At 49.8% G+C, this 15,898-nt stretch overlaps 1 protein-coding gene across 1 annotated transcript in view; it reads right to left on the bottom strand.

Moving 5' to 3' along the window:
* Positions 1-8,414: 8,414 nt before the first annotated feature.
* Positions 8,415-15,898, bottom strand: part of TMEM266 (transmembrane protein 266) — a 143,288-nt gene continuing 135,804 nt past the window's right edge. The window contains exons 10-11 of the mRNA XM_032618326.1: positions 10,932-10,994; positions 8,415-9,573 (exon numbers count right to left, since the gene is read on the bottom strand). Of these exons, the coding sequence (XP_032474217.1) occupies positions 8,972-9,573; positions 10,932-10,994 (665 nt within the window). The 3' untranslated portion in view covers positions 8,415-8,971. The remainder of the gene's footprint in view (positions 9,574-10,931; positions 10,995-15,898) is intronic.

Here is a 15,898-nt window from a genome sequence, read left to right as displayed (position 1 = left end):
GGTGCTTACTATATGTCAGGCACCATTCTAACACTTGAAATATATTAAACCCCTTAAGTCCTCACAATACCCTGTAAGATAGATGCTATTATTATCATCCCTGTTTTACAGATGAGGAAGCTGAGGCACAAAGTGGTTATATAACTTGCCCAAATTCAGACAGCTTATAAATGAGAGCCAGGATTTGAAACCAGGAAGTTTGGCTTCAGAGCAGTGGCTTCACCAGTATGTGACCTGCCTCACTTCGGCTCAAGGAACAGGGAGTCGCTGCACAGTAACCTCAGGTAAAGGGCACTCAGTGCTTGGTGCTGGGTGGGCAGGGCACACCCTCAGGATCCTAGTTGAGGAGAAGAGTCAGTGTTCTGGGCTTGTCTTTCCAGCAGGAATTCGTTCAACTCAGAAGCCCCTCTAAGTGCCCACTTAAAGTTTACCTTAAAAAGGCAGTTGTGTGAGATGGGGGCAAATTGTTAAAACCACCATATATGCCAGAAGATGCAATTTGACGTGCCCTTTTTTTCCTTACGTTTTGTTGGAAACCAAGCTGTCAGTTCCAAATGACTGCCCCTGCATCTGGCTTGAGGACCCAGAGCAGTAGCTCTGGAAGCAGTGTGGGGAAAGGTGTTAGGAGTAGCTTTCTGTTCTCCCTAGTTTTTTGAGGTCTTTGGTTAACCTCATACGGCCCCTGGGAATTTGGTTAATTAGGCAGAACCCGGAGTCCCTGAGAGAGCAAAAGTACGCATGTAGAAGGGCAGCCCTGTGAGGGCAGAGCTGAGTAGGTCCTTGAGGCCATTTAGATCAAGCGAACAACTCCTTACTCTATGGACTGAGGCCCAGTGAGGGCCCTGGTCTCAGCTTTCCAGTAGTTGAGAAAGTACGGAACCCAGCTTTGCCCCTGGTCCCACGGTCTCTCAGCAGTACTATGGGGCATATTCCCTGGTTCATCCGCCAGCTGTGCTGTGTGGGATGCTGGAGCAAACACCTGGAAGTCTGGCCCAGCCACTGTCCTGAAGCTTGTGGTCCTGACAGGGAGAACAGCTTCCTCCTGGGCTCTGAGAATACAAGCTGTCCCTGCCCTCAAGATTTGCAGCTACCAGGGAAGATGAGACCCAAGTGATTAGAAAAGCAGATAGCATGTAGTCAACGCATACAGGGAGAGCTCCCTCAGTGGGCCAGCTGTGGTTATTCCTTGGGCGTGGAGGCATTAATATTAGCATGTGGGGCAGAAGTAGAACAGATAAGGGCTCACGTGGATGCTTGAGGCAGTGACGGGTGGGAAACACAGGGTGTCAGGAAAGGGGTTGATGGTGGTAGGTAGTTAAGGCCAGATTGCAGAGGACATTGACTGATAGGCTGAGGAGTTTGTCCTTTTTCCTTATTGGTCAGTGATTCTCAAACTTTGCCCTCAAGGAATACTGCCATTTCAGGAGCTGGGCTGGGGATGGTACTGTGAACGGGCTTTTCCTGATTTACAGGAAAAAAAAATAGAATTTCCCAATCTAAGTCTTTCTTGCATACGTTTTTCTAAAACTTTGGTTGCTGCTATGTCGTCTTAATATAAGTAGATTCCAAAGTGAATGAACAGGTAGCAAATAGATATTAACTAAGGAGGTCAGCAGCCACTGACCCTCCACAGCTTTTGTTTAGTGGACATGTGTTGAATTCTTAAAAATGCTCTCTGCTGGTTGTTCTGTTCCTTGTTTGTATGTTAGAATTAAACATGTCAGTATATCCAGAATGTTCCACAAATAGCTGCATATGATGTCTTGAGGCCCTGCCACCTGAACAGGTCTTAAGAAGCACCCTCCGGGCAACAGGGAGATATTGACATATATAGAGGAAGGCCTGTAACCTGATCTGGAGGAATAACATAACCTAGAGGAATAAAATAACCTGGCAGTGTGTACAGGATGGATGGAGGGAGGAGGAGAAGATGGAAGTGATTAGGAGGCTGTTGCAGGAATCCTCCGGCCTTATGTCCCGGATGGGTTTGGCTGAAAGCTCTTTGGGTACAGAATGGGCCCCCTGAGACTGTGGAAATGGGTCCGGTGCTGTGGGCGAGGCTGGCAGAGACTGGGACTCTTCCTCCCAGGACAGAGTGGGAGCCATGCTGCCGGCAGAGCCTGGGTGTGTCTGTACTGGGCTGGGGGGCTTTGAATGAAACCTCAGCCATAAGTGCTCTCTTTGCTGTCTTTCTGAAAGGGATAGTCAGCTTGGTTGCATTTCACACTGTCTCTCACGGGGGTAAGAGGGGTTTTTGTTTTGGTCCACATAAAAGTGTGCTTAAGAGGCTGGGAAACGCGGAGAACACTACTGATTGTAACAGATGGATTTGGTTAGCTGTTGCTGAACTAAAGGAGACTTGACTGATAACCTGCAAAAAAAAAGCCCATATAGGGTGATATAATGCCACAATTCGTATAGCCCTAGGGTTTTAAAAATATTTTGTGGGAAACCCAAATGAAGAAGAGTTGCTGATAATCCTTGGTTTATAAAAGCACTTTCATGTAAGTTACTCCAAGAGGTGGAAAAGGTAGGAAACAGTGAAGAAGTCAGGGTCTCAGGAGAGGTGATTTGCCCCAAGGCACAAAGCAGATGGTAGAGGTAGAACACAAACCAGAATTTCGGCAAATGTTACTTGTTAAGAACCTACTAGGTGCATTGTATATCCTTCTCTAATACTATGATCCCCAAAGGGGGTATCATTAACCCCTACCTTCTGGCTGAAGAAATGGGCTGAGAGGTAACCGAGCAGAGGCAGTAATTGAGATGTGGAACCTAAGCTGACTCCAGGTTTGGAGGGCTTGGCCTTTGCACCGTGCCAGGCTCTCCCCCAGCATCTAACAGCTTCTCCAGGACTTATCCTCTGGCTTGCACTGCCTCAAAACAGCAAGCTCGTCATTAGAAACATGGACGTGTGATGGAATTAGGAATTTATTGGGAAGGAAGCTGGCATTTACCTTCTTTGGTGCCCGACTGGTGAGCAGTCAGGCCATGGTGAGGTTTTACTTGTCTGGGCTTCACCTTCTTTGCCTCCCACAACTGGTCACGTGGTTAAAGGCAGCTTACTGCTGCCTTTTTGTGGACTCAAGTCCAGCTTGGAGGGCTGTTTCCCTTCCCAGCGTGGGGCCTGCACGGGGAACATTGGGGTCTGGGACCTGGGGACCACAGGAAGGGCTGAGCACTGAGTGGGCTGGTCACCAGGACCCTTGGATTCTTGTCCTTGTTCTGATATGGTCTCAGAGGTACCCTGGCCACATTCCTTCTCCTTTTAGCCTTCATTTTCCTCATCTGTAAAACGGCAAATTGCACTTGGTAATCTTCCAAGATATCTTCAAGCTTTGACCTGTGTGAATGTGTTGGCAGATATCAAGCAGCTTAGGTAAATGGAGACAGATGCTGTGCTGAGGGCTTTACAGACATTATATTTCATTTAAGCTTCATAACCCCACAAGGTATAGTAGTATTCTCCATTCTCCAGTTGAGAAAACTGAAGCCTACAGAGCTTAAAACATTTGCCAAAGGATTCATAGCTAGTGAGTGGTGACCTTGGGCCAAAGTTTACTCTCAACCACATGCCATATCCTGAGTCCCTCTTTGGGAACACAGAGGATGTACCTAATCCAGCCTGACTGGGGCAGGCTGAAGTGGAGGGGAGCAAGATGAGACAGCTAAGCCGAGTTCAGAAGGACCAGTCAGAATCAACCCATAAAGAAATGTATCCCAGGCAAAAGGCCCAGTGTGAACAAGGCACGGAAGCACCAAGAACGTGACACACTCTGGACCCCAATCCCTCAGTCCCCTTTTAACCTGATTCCTCCATTCTAAAACGTTCCTTGCTGAGGGAAGTAGGGGGTCTTTGTACTAGAATCTGGATCTAGTCTGCACACTGGCTATCTTTTGTGGCACTTAGCAAACCCAGGTCCAAGAACCCCATGCCTCTTCTTTATGCAGTGGAGGTGGAGGTGAGCCTACCTAGATGTGAGGCTAATTGATGTTGGGGAGGCTCCTAGAGCGCTTGGTGAAAGGTGCCCTGTAAATCTCAGACACTGAAGAATTCTGCCACATTCATCACAGTGTTTAATGTCCTGATTGATCTCCAGGGTAGTCAATTTCATTTGCTTGTTTCAGGATGAATAGGCAGCCTGCTCCCCTATGCTATATAGCCTGGGGCTCTGCATAAAATTATGCCAGCCCTGTCTCTTTAGTAGCTTGCAATAAATTTAGCAGCAAATGTTCCATCATTTTCTTTGGATAATTAAATTAACTATTCACCAGGAGACAATACTAAACTTCTCAGTGCTGGAGCAAAAAAAAAAAAAATTCCAGAGTAGATATGAATTCATCACTCAGTTTATGCCATGGAAATGTATGTTTTTGGCTTGTACTGGAAAAGGGAGAGGAAAGCAGATAAGGTGGCTCCTGTCTGGGGAACAACAGTGCTGTAACTTGGGGTGACTCCTGGGCATTATTTACAGGGGAACCAGTGGGGATACAGTGCCTGAACTGGCTATTGGGGCTGGGGGGTAGGGCACACGTCCTCTCAGCACCCATCTACCACCCTCTCTCCACATCAGACTATCAGTGGCAGCAAATGAAATAGCTGAGCATCTCCTGGGCAGCCTTCCCCAGAAGTGCTGAACCTGGGTAGGCAGTGAAACACCCCAGGCATCCATTATTAATAAGGATGGTTTCTGTTTGTGTCTCCCTCGAAACATTCTCAAAGGGCTTTCCCTTCCATTATGTCATTAGCTATCCCAGCAACCCTCACGGGGATGGGGGCGGAGGGGACGAGAGTTATTATTCCTGCTGTACAGGGTGAGGAAGCAGGTCCAAGGATTCGCTTGGAGCCATGTAGCAAACCAGAAACAGAGCTGGGCTGAGAATCCAGGGCTTTGGCACACCCTGGATGCACCACAGCATCTGAGATGGAGGGTGGAGGTGGAGTGATCCAGACTTCTCTCCTGCCCTGAGATGTCCTTTCAAAACCTGGGGTTAACTCCCAGAGTTGTTGGGTATCCTTGTTAAGCAACTCTGTGCAAGTCTTCTATTGACTTGTTAGTAAGATACTTGGTTTTTAAGAAGGCTTCCTTGGACCTCATCTTATCTGAGGCTCTCCCCAGCTCACAGAGTGTATGGCCCCACCTTTAGTCTCTTTAGAGATGAGAAAATTACACCAGAGAGGAATGGAGGCAGCACCAGTCAGGAGCTTGGAGTCAGAAAGGTGTTCCTGAGCTGAGAGTCACTGATGGAATAAACACCCACCACGCAAAAGAGAATTCCTGGCCACCAGCCTCTAATTGTCCAGGGTCTGTGAAAAACCCCAGTCTGTGTGACTTGATCTGAAAAACCAAGGTTTGGGCTGGAGGACTTGCCCAGGGCTGACTGGAGAGGAGCCAGTTGTGTCATTCAGGGAAGGTCTTACAGCTCCCCAGTCCTGGGTGGACTTAGAGCCAGGCCTGCAGGTCTCTGGCCAAGCTGCCTTGGGGGCTGGCCACCAGTACTGGTGGCTCTCAGCCTTGCCTTCGCTGCCAGGTTTGGCAGGTCAGGGTGGCACCCTGGCCACAGGATTGGCTCCTTTCCAGCTTCATGGCAGGGCAGAGCCAGGAGGCTGGCCCTGTGGGAGGAGCCACAGGGCTCTGCAGAGAGGGTGGGCTGGTCCCTCCAGCCTGAGGGGCCACGTAGGCTGATTTCTCTCTCTGGCTCTCCTGATGACACCTGGTTTATTTCCCCACAGTTCGTTTCACCATATCCAGCATGGCATCTAACCTAGACAGACCTGGGTTTGAATCCTGCCAGTAGTTTAGCTGTATGCCCTTGGGCAAGTCATTTAATTAATCATTCTGTGTCTGTTTTCTCCTCTGTAAAGCAGGGAAAACAGCACCCAGTTTGCAAGGCTGTGATCAAGACCCATCACAGACCCAAAAAGCACCCATCACAACAGGAAATGAATAAATGGGAGCCATTACTGTTATCACCCTCTTGTTGGCTTATAGGAGACAGCAGCTGTTACCAGACCCTCCTGTCTCCTGGGAGATTACCAGAGTGGGCTCTCTGAATGGGCTGATGAGCAAGGGGAGCTATTTCCCAGAGCTGCAAACCTCCCAGGGAGTGCTCAGGCTCCATCTCCACCGGTCCCCAGCTGCCCGCCAGCCGTAACTCTGGGCTGTGGCACCCGGGGGAACTGTGAAAGCCAAAGCTTTTACTCTCCACCTCCTGCGCTTCAGGCTGTGAGAGACTGCCCTGCGCCTGTCCTCAGGTGAGTGGCTTCCTCTGTCTGTGTGCACCCTCTAACTCGGTGACTGTAGACTCTGTTCTCAGAGAGGTGGGACCACCTCTTGGCATCTCTGTCCCCAGTCTTCATCTGCTTGTGTGGCAGTTCTAACACTGCTACTGCCTGTTCAAGCAGAAAGGCAACAGTGAACGCTCAGGCAGAATTTCACCTCACAGCAATTTGTAAATACCCTAAGAAACCAGCTTTTAAAAGTGGAGGTCTTCTAGGTGGGGAAACTGAGGCAGAGAGCAGGGGCCACTTGCCTAGCATCTCACCCCATTGCTTTCCTCCCTGTCCTGTGGTTTTCTCTGCAGTAGAAGTCCACAGCAGAGGCGGTGCCAGCTAGGAGCTGGGTTTCAGCTCTGGCACAGGACAGGCTCATTTACCTGTTTGGGTAGCCAGCACTAGCCCATGAGCTGGGGTGACGGTAAGTCAGCAAAGAAGGCATCACAGCTTAGCAAGTTGGGCCTGGCCGAGGAGGGTAGCTGTTTCTAGTCCAGCAGATGCAGACCGCTAACAACAGACCCTGCTGACTCCTGCCCTAGAGATTATAAATCAGGTAATGCCCTCCAGCCCATCATGTGACAAAACCTAAGAGTGACCACTTTACTTCCAAAGGCTCTAAAACTTGGGAGTCCTAGCACCTAGCACACTGCCAGGCAGATTTGGGCTCCAGTTTCAGTGCCTCTCTTATTAGTATTTGACCTCAGAGAAGTTTCTTAAACCTCTCAGCCTTGGGTGCTACACCTGTAAGATGGGCCGTGTTACCATCTCACAGGGTCATCAGAAGGTTACAGGAGCCCAAGTGTGTAGAGGCCTTACAGAGTGCTCAGTAATGGAAGCTGTAACTATGCTGCTGGTGACTGGAATGCCTCAGATTACACCCCAAAACGGCTTGGTTGGACACTGCCCCCTTTAATATCTTTTTTGACAAGTGCTGATCTCCCCACAAATCATGAAGGTGTTCTTTGTCTGCATGTAGTAATTTCCCTCCTTTTTTTCCAATCCAGCCGTCTTTCCTGAGTGACTCTGTGCCCAAGCCTGTGGCCTTACGCAGGGCTCTAGGGTTTTAATGGGACTCGGGCCTGATCCCTGATCTTGAGGACCAAGGGGATGCAAGCGGGGATGCAGATGCTGAGCAAGCCAGGGGATCACTGACTGCACCGTCAGGGTGAGTCCAAGGGGCCACAGGAGCTGGGAGGACACCCTGACCTACTAGTGAGACACATGAGTAGTGAGAACAACCTGCACACACACGGAGGGGAGAAAGAGCAGGTTGGGAGGGGTGGCCGGGGGCAGGTAAGTGAGCTCATTTAGGAGTTGTGACCCCACCAAGAAACTCAGTTGAGGCAATGGGAGCCCTTGAAATGAAAAAAATTACCTTCCCTTTTTCTTCTGGACATAGAAAATGAAACATAGTGGTCATAAAAATCCCTTGGAGGCTTTTCAGCAAGGGAGACAGTGACCAGGCTCAGCAGCCCGGGTGGGGACACACTGATTGGAGGCGGGTGGAGCCAGAGCTGGGCCTGGGCCTTAGCAAGGCTGTGATGATGGGGTCTGGGGCAGGTGACTTGGAGTGCAGAATGGCCAGCGTTCCTTGACTGCTTGTGGGGGATGAGAAGGGAGCCAACATTCATTCACGTTCATGGCTGGGTGGATGGTGGTGCCCTGGCTGGGAACCCGGGAGGAGGCGCAGGCTGCGGGCAAGTTATCATGCTCAGCTTTGGACCTGCCAAGTTCAAGATCCCTGAGGGATGGAGCCCTGGGTCAGTGAGCTGCGTCTGGGAGTTGTCAGCAAGGAACACAGTATTCTGAGCTCCATTTTGGTGGGGAGATGAGGGAAGGGAAGGTACTAGTTGACAGTCACACAGGCAGGCAGTGTGAGCGCTTTCCTCCCGGGGTCCAGGGCTCCTTCCACTCTATAACGGCCTCGGGGACACCAGAGAGGGGTTGGGGCTCCCTGGGTTGGTTTTCAAGGCCAACTCGAACCCAAACAAGCTACGCTGGGGTCCTCACTTGGAATAGCAACCAAAGGAACACCTCTGCCAACTGGAAGTCTCAGTGCAGGTGGTTTTTATTATTAAAGCCAAGATTGGAAAATGGCTGTCCCCCCACCCCCCTGACCCTCCCACCCACCTTCAGATCCATCCCTTTATGTCCTGTGAAGGTGAAAACTAGATTTGTCTTGAAAAGACTCAGAAATGCTCATGCCTAAATGAGAGAATGAGGACAAATGAAATAGGCTCAGATGGTGGTCTGTGTGTGATTGTGTTGGCTCCACCCAGGATTCCTGGAAAAGACGGCTTGGGGTTGGGGCTGGATAGCCCCTGCTCACAGTGCTGTTCCCGGGGGTCCGGGGTGGGCATCAGGAACAAAGGCAACGGAAGAGGCTGAGCTGGCCCCCGCACTCTGCCCTGCTGAAGCTGGGCCACAGGCTGGTTTTTGTAAAAGTGGTTTAAAAAAACCCCAGCCACGAGCACCACCCTCCCCTGAGCAGGGTGAGAGGAGGCGCCAGCTCTGGGCTTTGAGGTCTGAGGCGTGTGGCCTCCTGGCCTGGCGTCACCTCCCTGGAGGCAGGCAGCACCCTGAGGGAGGCCAGGAGGGCTCCTGGGCCCCTTGTGTGGCCCCGGTAGCCTCCAGGGCCCTGGGAGAGCGTGAGATGGCTGGCTGCCCCGCTCCCTCCCAGCCTGCCCGGAGGCTCTAGGCTTCAGGGACCCTGTGCAACTTTTGCTCTTTGGATTCCAAAGATCTGAACTTCTCCTCCAGCACAGGTGCAGCAGGCTGGAAGTGGATGACAGGCTTGATCTGAAAGACAGTGAAGCCCTCCTGGTTCTTCTGGTTGAACAGACTTACCCTGTGCTCCAGCTCGGGGCTGGTTTGGGCCAAGCCCGCTGTGCTGGGCCGGGCAAGGGAGGCTGGGTCCAAGGCCCTCCGGGATGGGCAGGGGTCCTCTGACAGGGAGGACAACAGGTCCTGGACTGTGGCCTCTGCCGTCTCCTGCTGAGGTGGTGGCGGCAGTGGCGGCAGTGGCAGGGGGGAGGGGCTAGGCTCAGAGGACGGCTCCTCGCGGGCGGTGCTGCAGTCCATGGAGGAGCCCAGCGTCTGGCTGCTGTCACTCTGTGCCTGGGTGACGGAGCCGTGAGTGGAGCGGGAGGCGCTCTCAGAGGTGGCGCTGGCGCAGGTACCATCGCTGCCAAGCTTCAGGGGCACATCGACAGAAAAGAGGTCAGAGGAGATGGGCTGGTGGATGTCTATGGCCGCCGTGGTGACCACGCACACAGCTGGCTCTGGGGCACCGCTGTCTGCAAGGAAGGAGGGGATGTGGGTCACACTCCGCCCTTGCCACACCTCTGCGTGCCCTGATGGGGGCGGGTCTAGGAATGGGGCTGGATGGTGGGCAGTGAGTGTGAGTGGGCTTTGCTGGGAGAGGTCTTGGCAGGCGGTCCAGTTCTCCAATATTCACTGACCGCCCTGAGGGAGGATTATGCCTCCCCATCTTGCTGAACTCAAGTGCGGACACGTGACGTGACTTGGCCAATCATCTGTGAGAACTGACCAGTGGCATTTCCCAGAGAAGCTATGTAAACCAGACGTGCTTTGCTCTGGCAGTCAACACTGTTCTGGAAGGGGTGACAGGTGTTCTGCCTGCTGGGTGCTAGAGTAAAGATGACAGCCTGGGCACAGAGCCCCTGGCCAGTGTGCCATGGGCCTTTGTTGATTTATTTAAACCACACAGATGTGGGGTGATTGCCCCTGTGGCATAACCTAGCCCATCCTAACTCAGAAAGCATGGTGTGCCACGACAAGGAATTTGAATTTCATGGTCAGAGGGGGTCCAGTGTGATTGATAGTGACATGACCAGAGCTGTGCCTTCAGAAGACTGATTAATCTCTATATGATGCATTGTAGGGGGAGGGTAGAGACACCTCAAAATGTCTTTTCTCTAAGTGAGAAGTATCAAGGGGCTGAATCATAGTGGGTGTAGTGTGGTCAAGGTTTCTCTCTAAAGTGGTGGGGAGAGTGTACTGGGAGATGGTGGTCTTTGAGATCAGCAGGTTAGATAAGGCTTTGGAAGAGGAGACAGAAGAGGGAGTCTAGCCTTACAACGGAGTTTACCAGGATTTAAGGGCTGTGAAACCCAAACTACAAGATTCAAGACATTGGCTAAGGAGAAACAAGACGTTGAAGGACTGAGTATTATTTTTAAACTCAACCTTTTCCATAAGTGAAGACCTCTAGGTCCCCTAAAGTGCAAGAATGAAACATAAATCAAGCAAGGACATGCCCAATGCCTGTGGCTTCTCGAGCCCAACTACGCTGCTATCTCACCCCCATCATGCTCATCCTGAAAGGTTCTCAGGTTGGGAGGCGCTGAGCTCACTTAGACGTCTAGATTCCAGCCCCCTTCCATTCCAGGGTCGCCCACGCAGCTCTCTTTGGCGATCCCAGAGCATTCCCACCCCGGCACCCACAGCTCTAGTGCTAGAGTTTGCTGGGAGCCTTGAACCCTGCCTGCAGCTATGGTTCACAGGTGCTGGGAGATGGACAGCCAGGTCGAGTTGTCCCTAGCCTGGATGTTAGGGGTTGCCAGGGTCACCTCTGGCACAGGGCCACACAGAAGTTCTGGTACATGCAGAACAGCCGCCGACACACACTTACCACTGCTGGGCCCATTGTAGTACTGGCTGATGTAGCTGTTCATGTCATCTTTCACTGCAGCTTCTATGGAGGTGGGGACAGAGAAGGGTGAGTGTGATGGTAAGCCAGAGAGTCCAAGAGGCAGGGGCTGTGGCCGGTTCTCGCTCCTCCCCCAGTATTCCTGCCCCTACCCCCCATTACCACGAGGGGAGGCAGGCACTTGTCTCCCACAAGCTCTCTGACGCTTTGATCCTCCGTGGGGGACTGCATGCCTCATCTGCCCCAGGGCTGGGCTGGACTGGGTATCAGGGAGCATCTCCAGCTTGCTGTGTGATATGTACAGGCCCTTTCCTTCTCTGTCCTCAGTTTCCCCCTCTCTGAGATAAGGGGTGTGGAAATAGTTCCTCAGGGCCTTCCCTGCCTGGATGTCCTGAGTCTCTGAATCCATCTGAGGTTCTCAGGGTCACCGGGAATGCTGTCCTCAGTGCAAAAGCCTCAAAGCCCCATTTGCAGCCACACACAGCCAGGTGCTGATCATCGGCGACAGCCCCCTCTGTCTTCCACGCTGTACAGGAAAGGACATGGGCGCTGGGCATGCCCACCCCCTACACTGTTCCCAGCACATGGTAAGTGCTCACTAAACAGTTATTGAATGAATAACAAATGAGAAGGTGTAAAGCTGTCCAGGTCAAGAGAGATGGTAAGGGAACAGGGTCTCAAAGAAATGTTGGTTCATTTTCCTGAAGGGGTGGGGAAGGAATGGAGAGAGGAGAGGTGAGAACTTCACAGAGAGGCCTGCCCATAGGAGGAAAAGCAGATGACAGGAGACCCCAAAAGCCATCCTAAGGAGCTTAGCTTTGCAAGTACAGTGAGGAGCCACCGGAAAGTGTGAACATGGTCAGGTGTGAGTCACTCCCAAGGTTGTGGGGAGAGTGGCTGGGAAGGTGTCAGACTTTAAGACAGGAGAACAGAGACCACAGTGCCCAGGTGAGGAAGACAGGCCCTGAGGGAGGCTGGGTGGTGCCTGATGGGGCAGAAGGGAAGGACTTGGGGTCCACACCCCAAGAAGCCATGGTCTGCAGGTGATTGGACCTGACGCTTTCTGTGGCCACCTTCCTGGGCACACCTGAGACGGCTGCAGAAGCCAGTCTGCCCTGACGCTGGGAGACTAGGTGGCAGCACACACAGCAACCTGGCTCTTAAAAGATTTTTTGGCCTCTTTTGATCGTTAAATGCCTGTGGTCATTTCATTTTTTTTTTTAAATGAAAAAAGGTGTGTTTTTCACTAATGTCTGAGCTGAGGGAGGGGCCCCAGGCTGGCTCCAGGCCCTGCTTCAGGATCAACCAGCAACACTCCCTCAGAATCAGACAGCAGCACTCTTCTCCATGGTCCTTCATAATTTATGTTGTAAATGCTGTCTAGCCCTGCAGGCCACCCTGGGTAGTGGGAGGTGGGAGGTTCTGGTCTCTTATCTTGGTTTTATCCTGAGGCCATGGCAGCAGGCACCTGTGATGGGGCTGTGGAGGGCCATGTGACATGGGCAGGACAATGAACTCAGCTAAAGTATCCACAGACCCATGAATCCCAAAGGGGCCACTCTCAGGAGGTGGCCTGGAGTGAATGAGAAAAACCCAGAGCCTGGGCTCTTGCGCCCACCATGGGAACCTGGGCACGTCACAGCCCCTCTCTGGGCCTCAGTTTCTTTACCTGTACCACGAGGGGGCCAGCGGGGCTCTTAGAGATTGCAACAGCTGGCTCCCAACCCCTCTGCCAGCCCTGAAGTTCCAAGAGGTGGAGTCAGAGCAGAGTGGGAAGGGACCGGAGGCATCTGAGCTGTGTCCCGAACCCCCAGTGCAGGAATCACCTCAACATCTGCCTGACGGGGGGCTCTCCCCACCAGGGCCTGTGCACCTCAGGGAAGGGGACTCCTACCTCTTTGGTGAGCAGCTCTAATAATCAGGGTCATATCACTGATGAACACAGATGCAAAAATCCTCAACAAAATACTAGCAAACAGAATCCAACAGCACATTAAATGGATCATACACCATGATCAAGTGGGGTTTATTCCAGAAATGCAAGGATTCTTCAATATACGCAAATCAATCAACGCGATACACCATATTAACAAACTGAAGGAGAAAAAGCATATGATCATCTCAATAGATGCAGAGAAAGCTTTCGACAAAATTCAACACCCATTTATAATAAAAACCCTGCAGAACGTAGGCATAGACGGAACTTTCCTCAACATAATAAAGACCATATATGACAAACCCACAGCCAACATCGTCCTCAATGGTGAAAAACTGAAAGCATTTCCACTAAGATCAGGAACGAGACAAGGTTGCCCACTCTCACCACTCTTATTCAACATCGTTTTGGAAGTTTTAGCCACAGCAGTCAGAGAAGAAAAGAAAATAAAAGGAATCCAAATCGGAAAAGAAGACGTAAAGCTGTCACTGTTTGCAGATGACATGATACTATACATAGAGAATCCTAAAGATGCTACCAGAAAACTGCTAGAGCTAATCAATGAATCCGGTAAAGTAGCAGGATACAAAATTAATGCACAGAAATCTCTGGCATTCCTATACACTAATGATGAAACTTCTGAAAGTGAAATCAAGAAAACACGCCCATTTACCATTGCAACAAAAAGAATAAAAGATCTAGGAATAAACCTACCTAAGGAGACAAAAGACCTGTATGCAGAAAATTATAAGACACTGATGAAAGAAATTAAAGACAATACAAATAGATGGAGAGATATACCATGTTCTTGGACTGGAGGAATCAACAAGTAGTAGATTGCTACTACTCAAAGCAATCTACAGATTCAATGCAATCCCTATCAAACTACCACTGGCATTTTTCACAGAACTAGAACAAAAAAATTAACAATTTGTATGGAAACACAAAAGACCCTGAATAGCCAAAGCAATCTTGAGAACGAAAAATGGAGCAAGAGGAATCAGGCTCCCTGACTTCAGACTATACTACAAAGCTACAGTAATCAAGACAGTATGGTACTGGCACAAAAACAGAAAGATCAATAGAACAGGATAGAAAGTCCAGAGATAAACCCACACACATGTGGTCACCTTATCTTTGACAAAGGAGGCAGGAATGTACAGTGGAGAAAGGACAGCCTCTTCAATAAGTGGTGCTGGGAAAACTGGACAGGTACATGTAAAAGTATGAAATTAGATCACTCCCTAACACCATACACAAAAATAAGCTCAAAATGGATTAAAGACCTAAATGTAAGGCCAGAAACTATCAAACTCTTGGAGGAAAACATAGGCAGGACACTCTATGACATAAATCACAGTAAGATCCTTTTTGACCCACCTCCTAGAGAAATGGAAATAAAAACAAAAATAAACAAATGGGACCTAATGAAACTTAAAAGCTTTTGCACAGCAAAGGAAACCATAAACAAGACCAAAAGACAACCCTCAGAATGGGAGAAAATATTTGCAAATGAAGCAACTGACAAAGGATTAATCTCCAAAATTTATAAGCAGCTCATGCAGCTTAAAAACAAAAAAACAAATAACCCATTCCAAAAATGGGCAGAAGACCTAAATAGATATTTCTTTAAAGAAGATATACGGACTGCCAACAAACACATGAAAGAATGCTCAACATCACTAATCATTAGAGAAATGCAAATCAAAACTACAATGAGATATCACCTCACACCAGTCAGAATGGCCATCATCAAAAAATCTAGAAACAATAAATGCTGGAGAGGGTGTGGAGAAAAGGGAACCCTCTTGCACTGTTGATGGGAATGTAAATTGATACAGCCACTGTGGAGAACAGTATGGAGGTTCCTTAAAAAACTACAAATAGAACTACCATATGACCCAGCAATCCCACTACTGGGCATATACCCTGAGAAAACCATAATTCAAAAAGAGTCGTGTACCAAAATGTTCATTGCAGCTCTATTTACAATAGCCCAGAGATGGAAACAACCTAAGTGTCCATCATCGGATGAATGGATAAAGAAGATGTGGCACATATATACAATGGAATATTACTCAGCCATAAAAAGAAACGAAACTGAACTAATTGTAATGAGGTGGGTAGACCTAGAGTCTGTCATACAGAGTGAAGTAAGTCAGAAAGAGGGAGACAAATACCGTATGCTAACACATATATATATGGAATTTAAGAAAAAAAATGTCATGAAGAGCCTAGGGGTAAGACAGGAATAAAGACACAGACCTAGTAGAGAATGGACTTGAGGATATGGGCAGGGGGAAGGGTAAGCTGTGAGAAAGTGAGAGAGAGGCATGGACATATATACACTACCAAATGTAAGGTAGATAGCTAGTGGGAAGCAGCCTCAAAGCACAGGGAGATCAGCTCGGTGCTTTGTGATCGCCTGGAGGGGTGGGATAGGGAGGGTGGGATGGATGGAGACGCAAGAGGGAAGAGATATGGGCACATATGTATATATATAACTGATTCATTTTGTTGTAAAGCAGAAACTAACTCACCATTGTAAAGTAATTATACTCCAATAAAGATGTTAAAAAAAAAATAATAATCAGGTTCATCTGTGCTCAACACAGTCAGTGTGCCTGACCCTCTAGCTCCAAGGAACACAGTCAGGGCCTCCTAGGGACGTCCACTCCTTGGTCAGGCCGCCAGTCTCTGTCTCCTCAGGAAGAGCCTGCTATGTGAAGCCTTGCAGATCCTGCCCCCACAGGTACCAAGGCTAAGCCCATTTCTACTCACAGTATGTATGACAGAACTTCCAGCACTTAAAAAGCCCTCACATCCCTCCTGAGAATTCTCTTCTGAGAAACCCCTGTCCATTTTTCACCCCTCCCCAGTTTTCCAGCCTCTCCACTCTGAAGCTTTCACTGTGGGCTCTAGATGAGACCAAGATGGGGGGAGGAGTAGGGAGGAGGGAGCTAGCGTTTACTGTGCCCTTCAATGTTCCAGACTGCAGGTTCGGCACTTCACA

This window comes from Phocoena sinus, chromosome 2, assembly GCF_008692025.1.
Source record: "Phocoena sinus isolate mPhoSin1 chromosome 2, mPhoSin1.pri, whole genome shotgun sequence".
In the NCBI taxonomy this organism is placed as follows: domain Eukaryota; kingdom Metazoa; phylum Chordata; class Mammalia; order Artiodactyla; family Phocoenidae; genus Phocoena; species Phocoena sinus.
The sequence above is the reverse complement of the archived record's forward strand: the minus strand, read 5'-3'. Positions and strand labels throughout refer to the sequence as shown.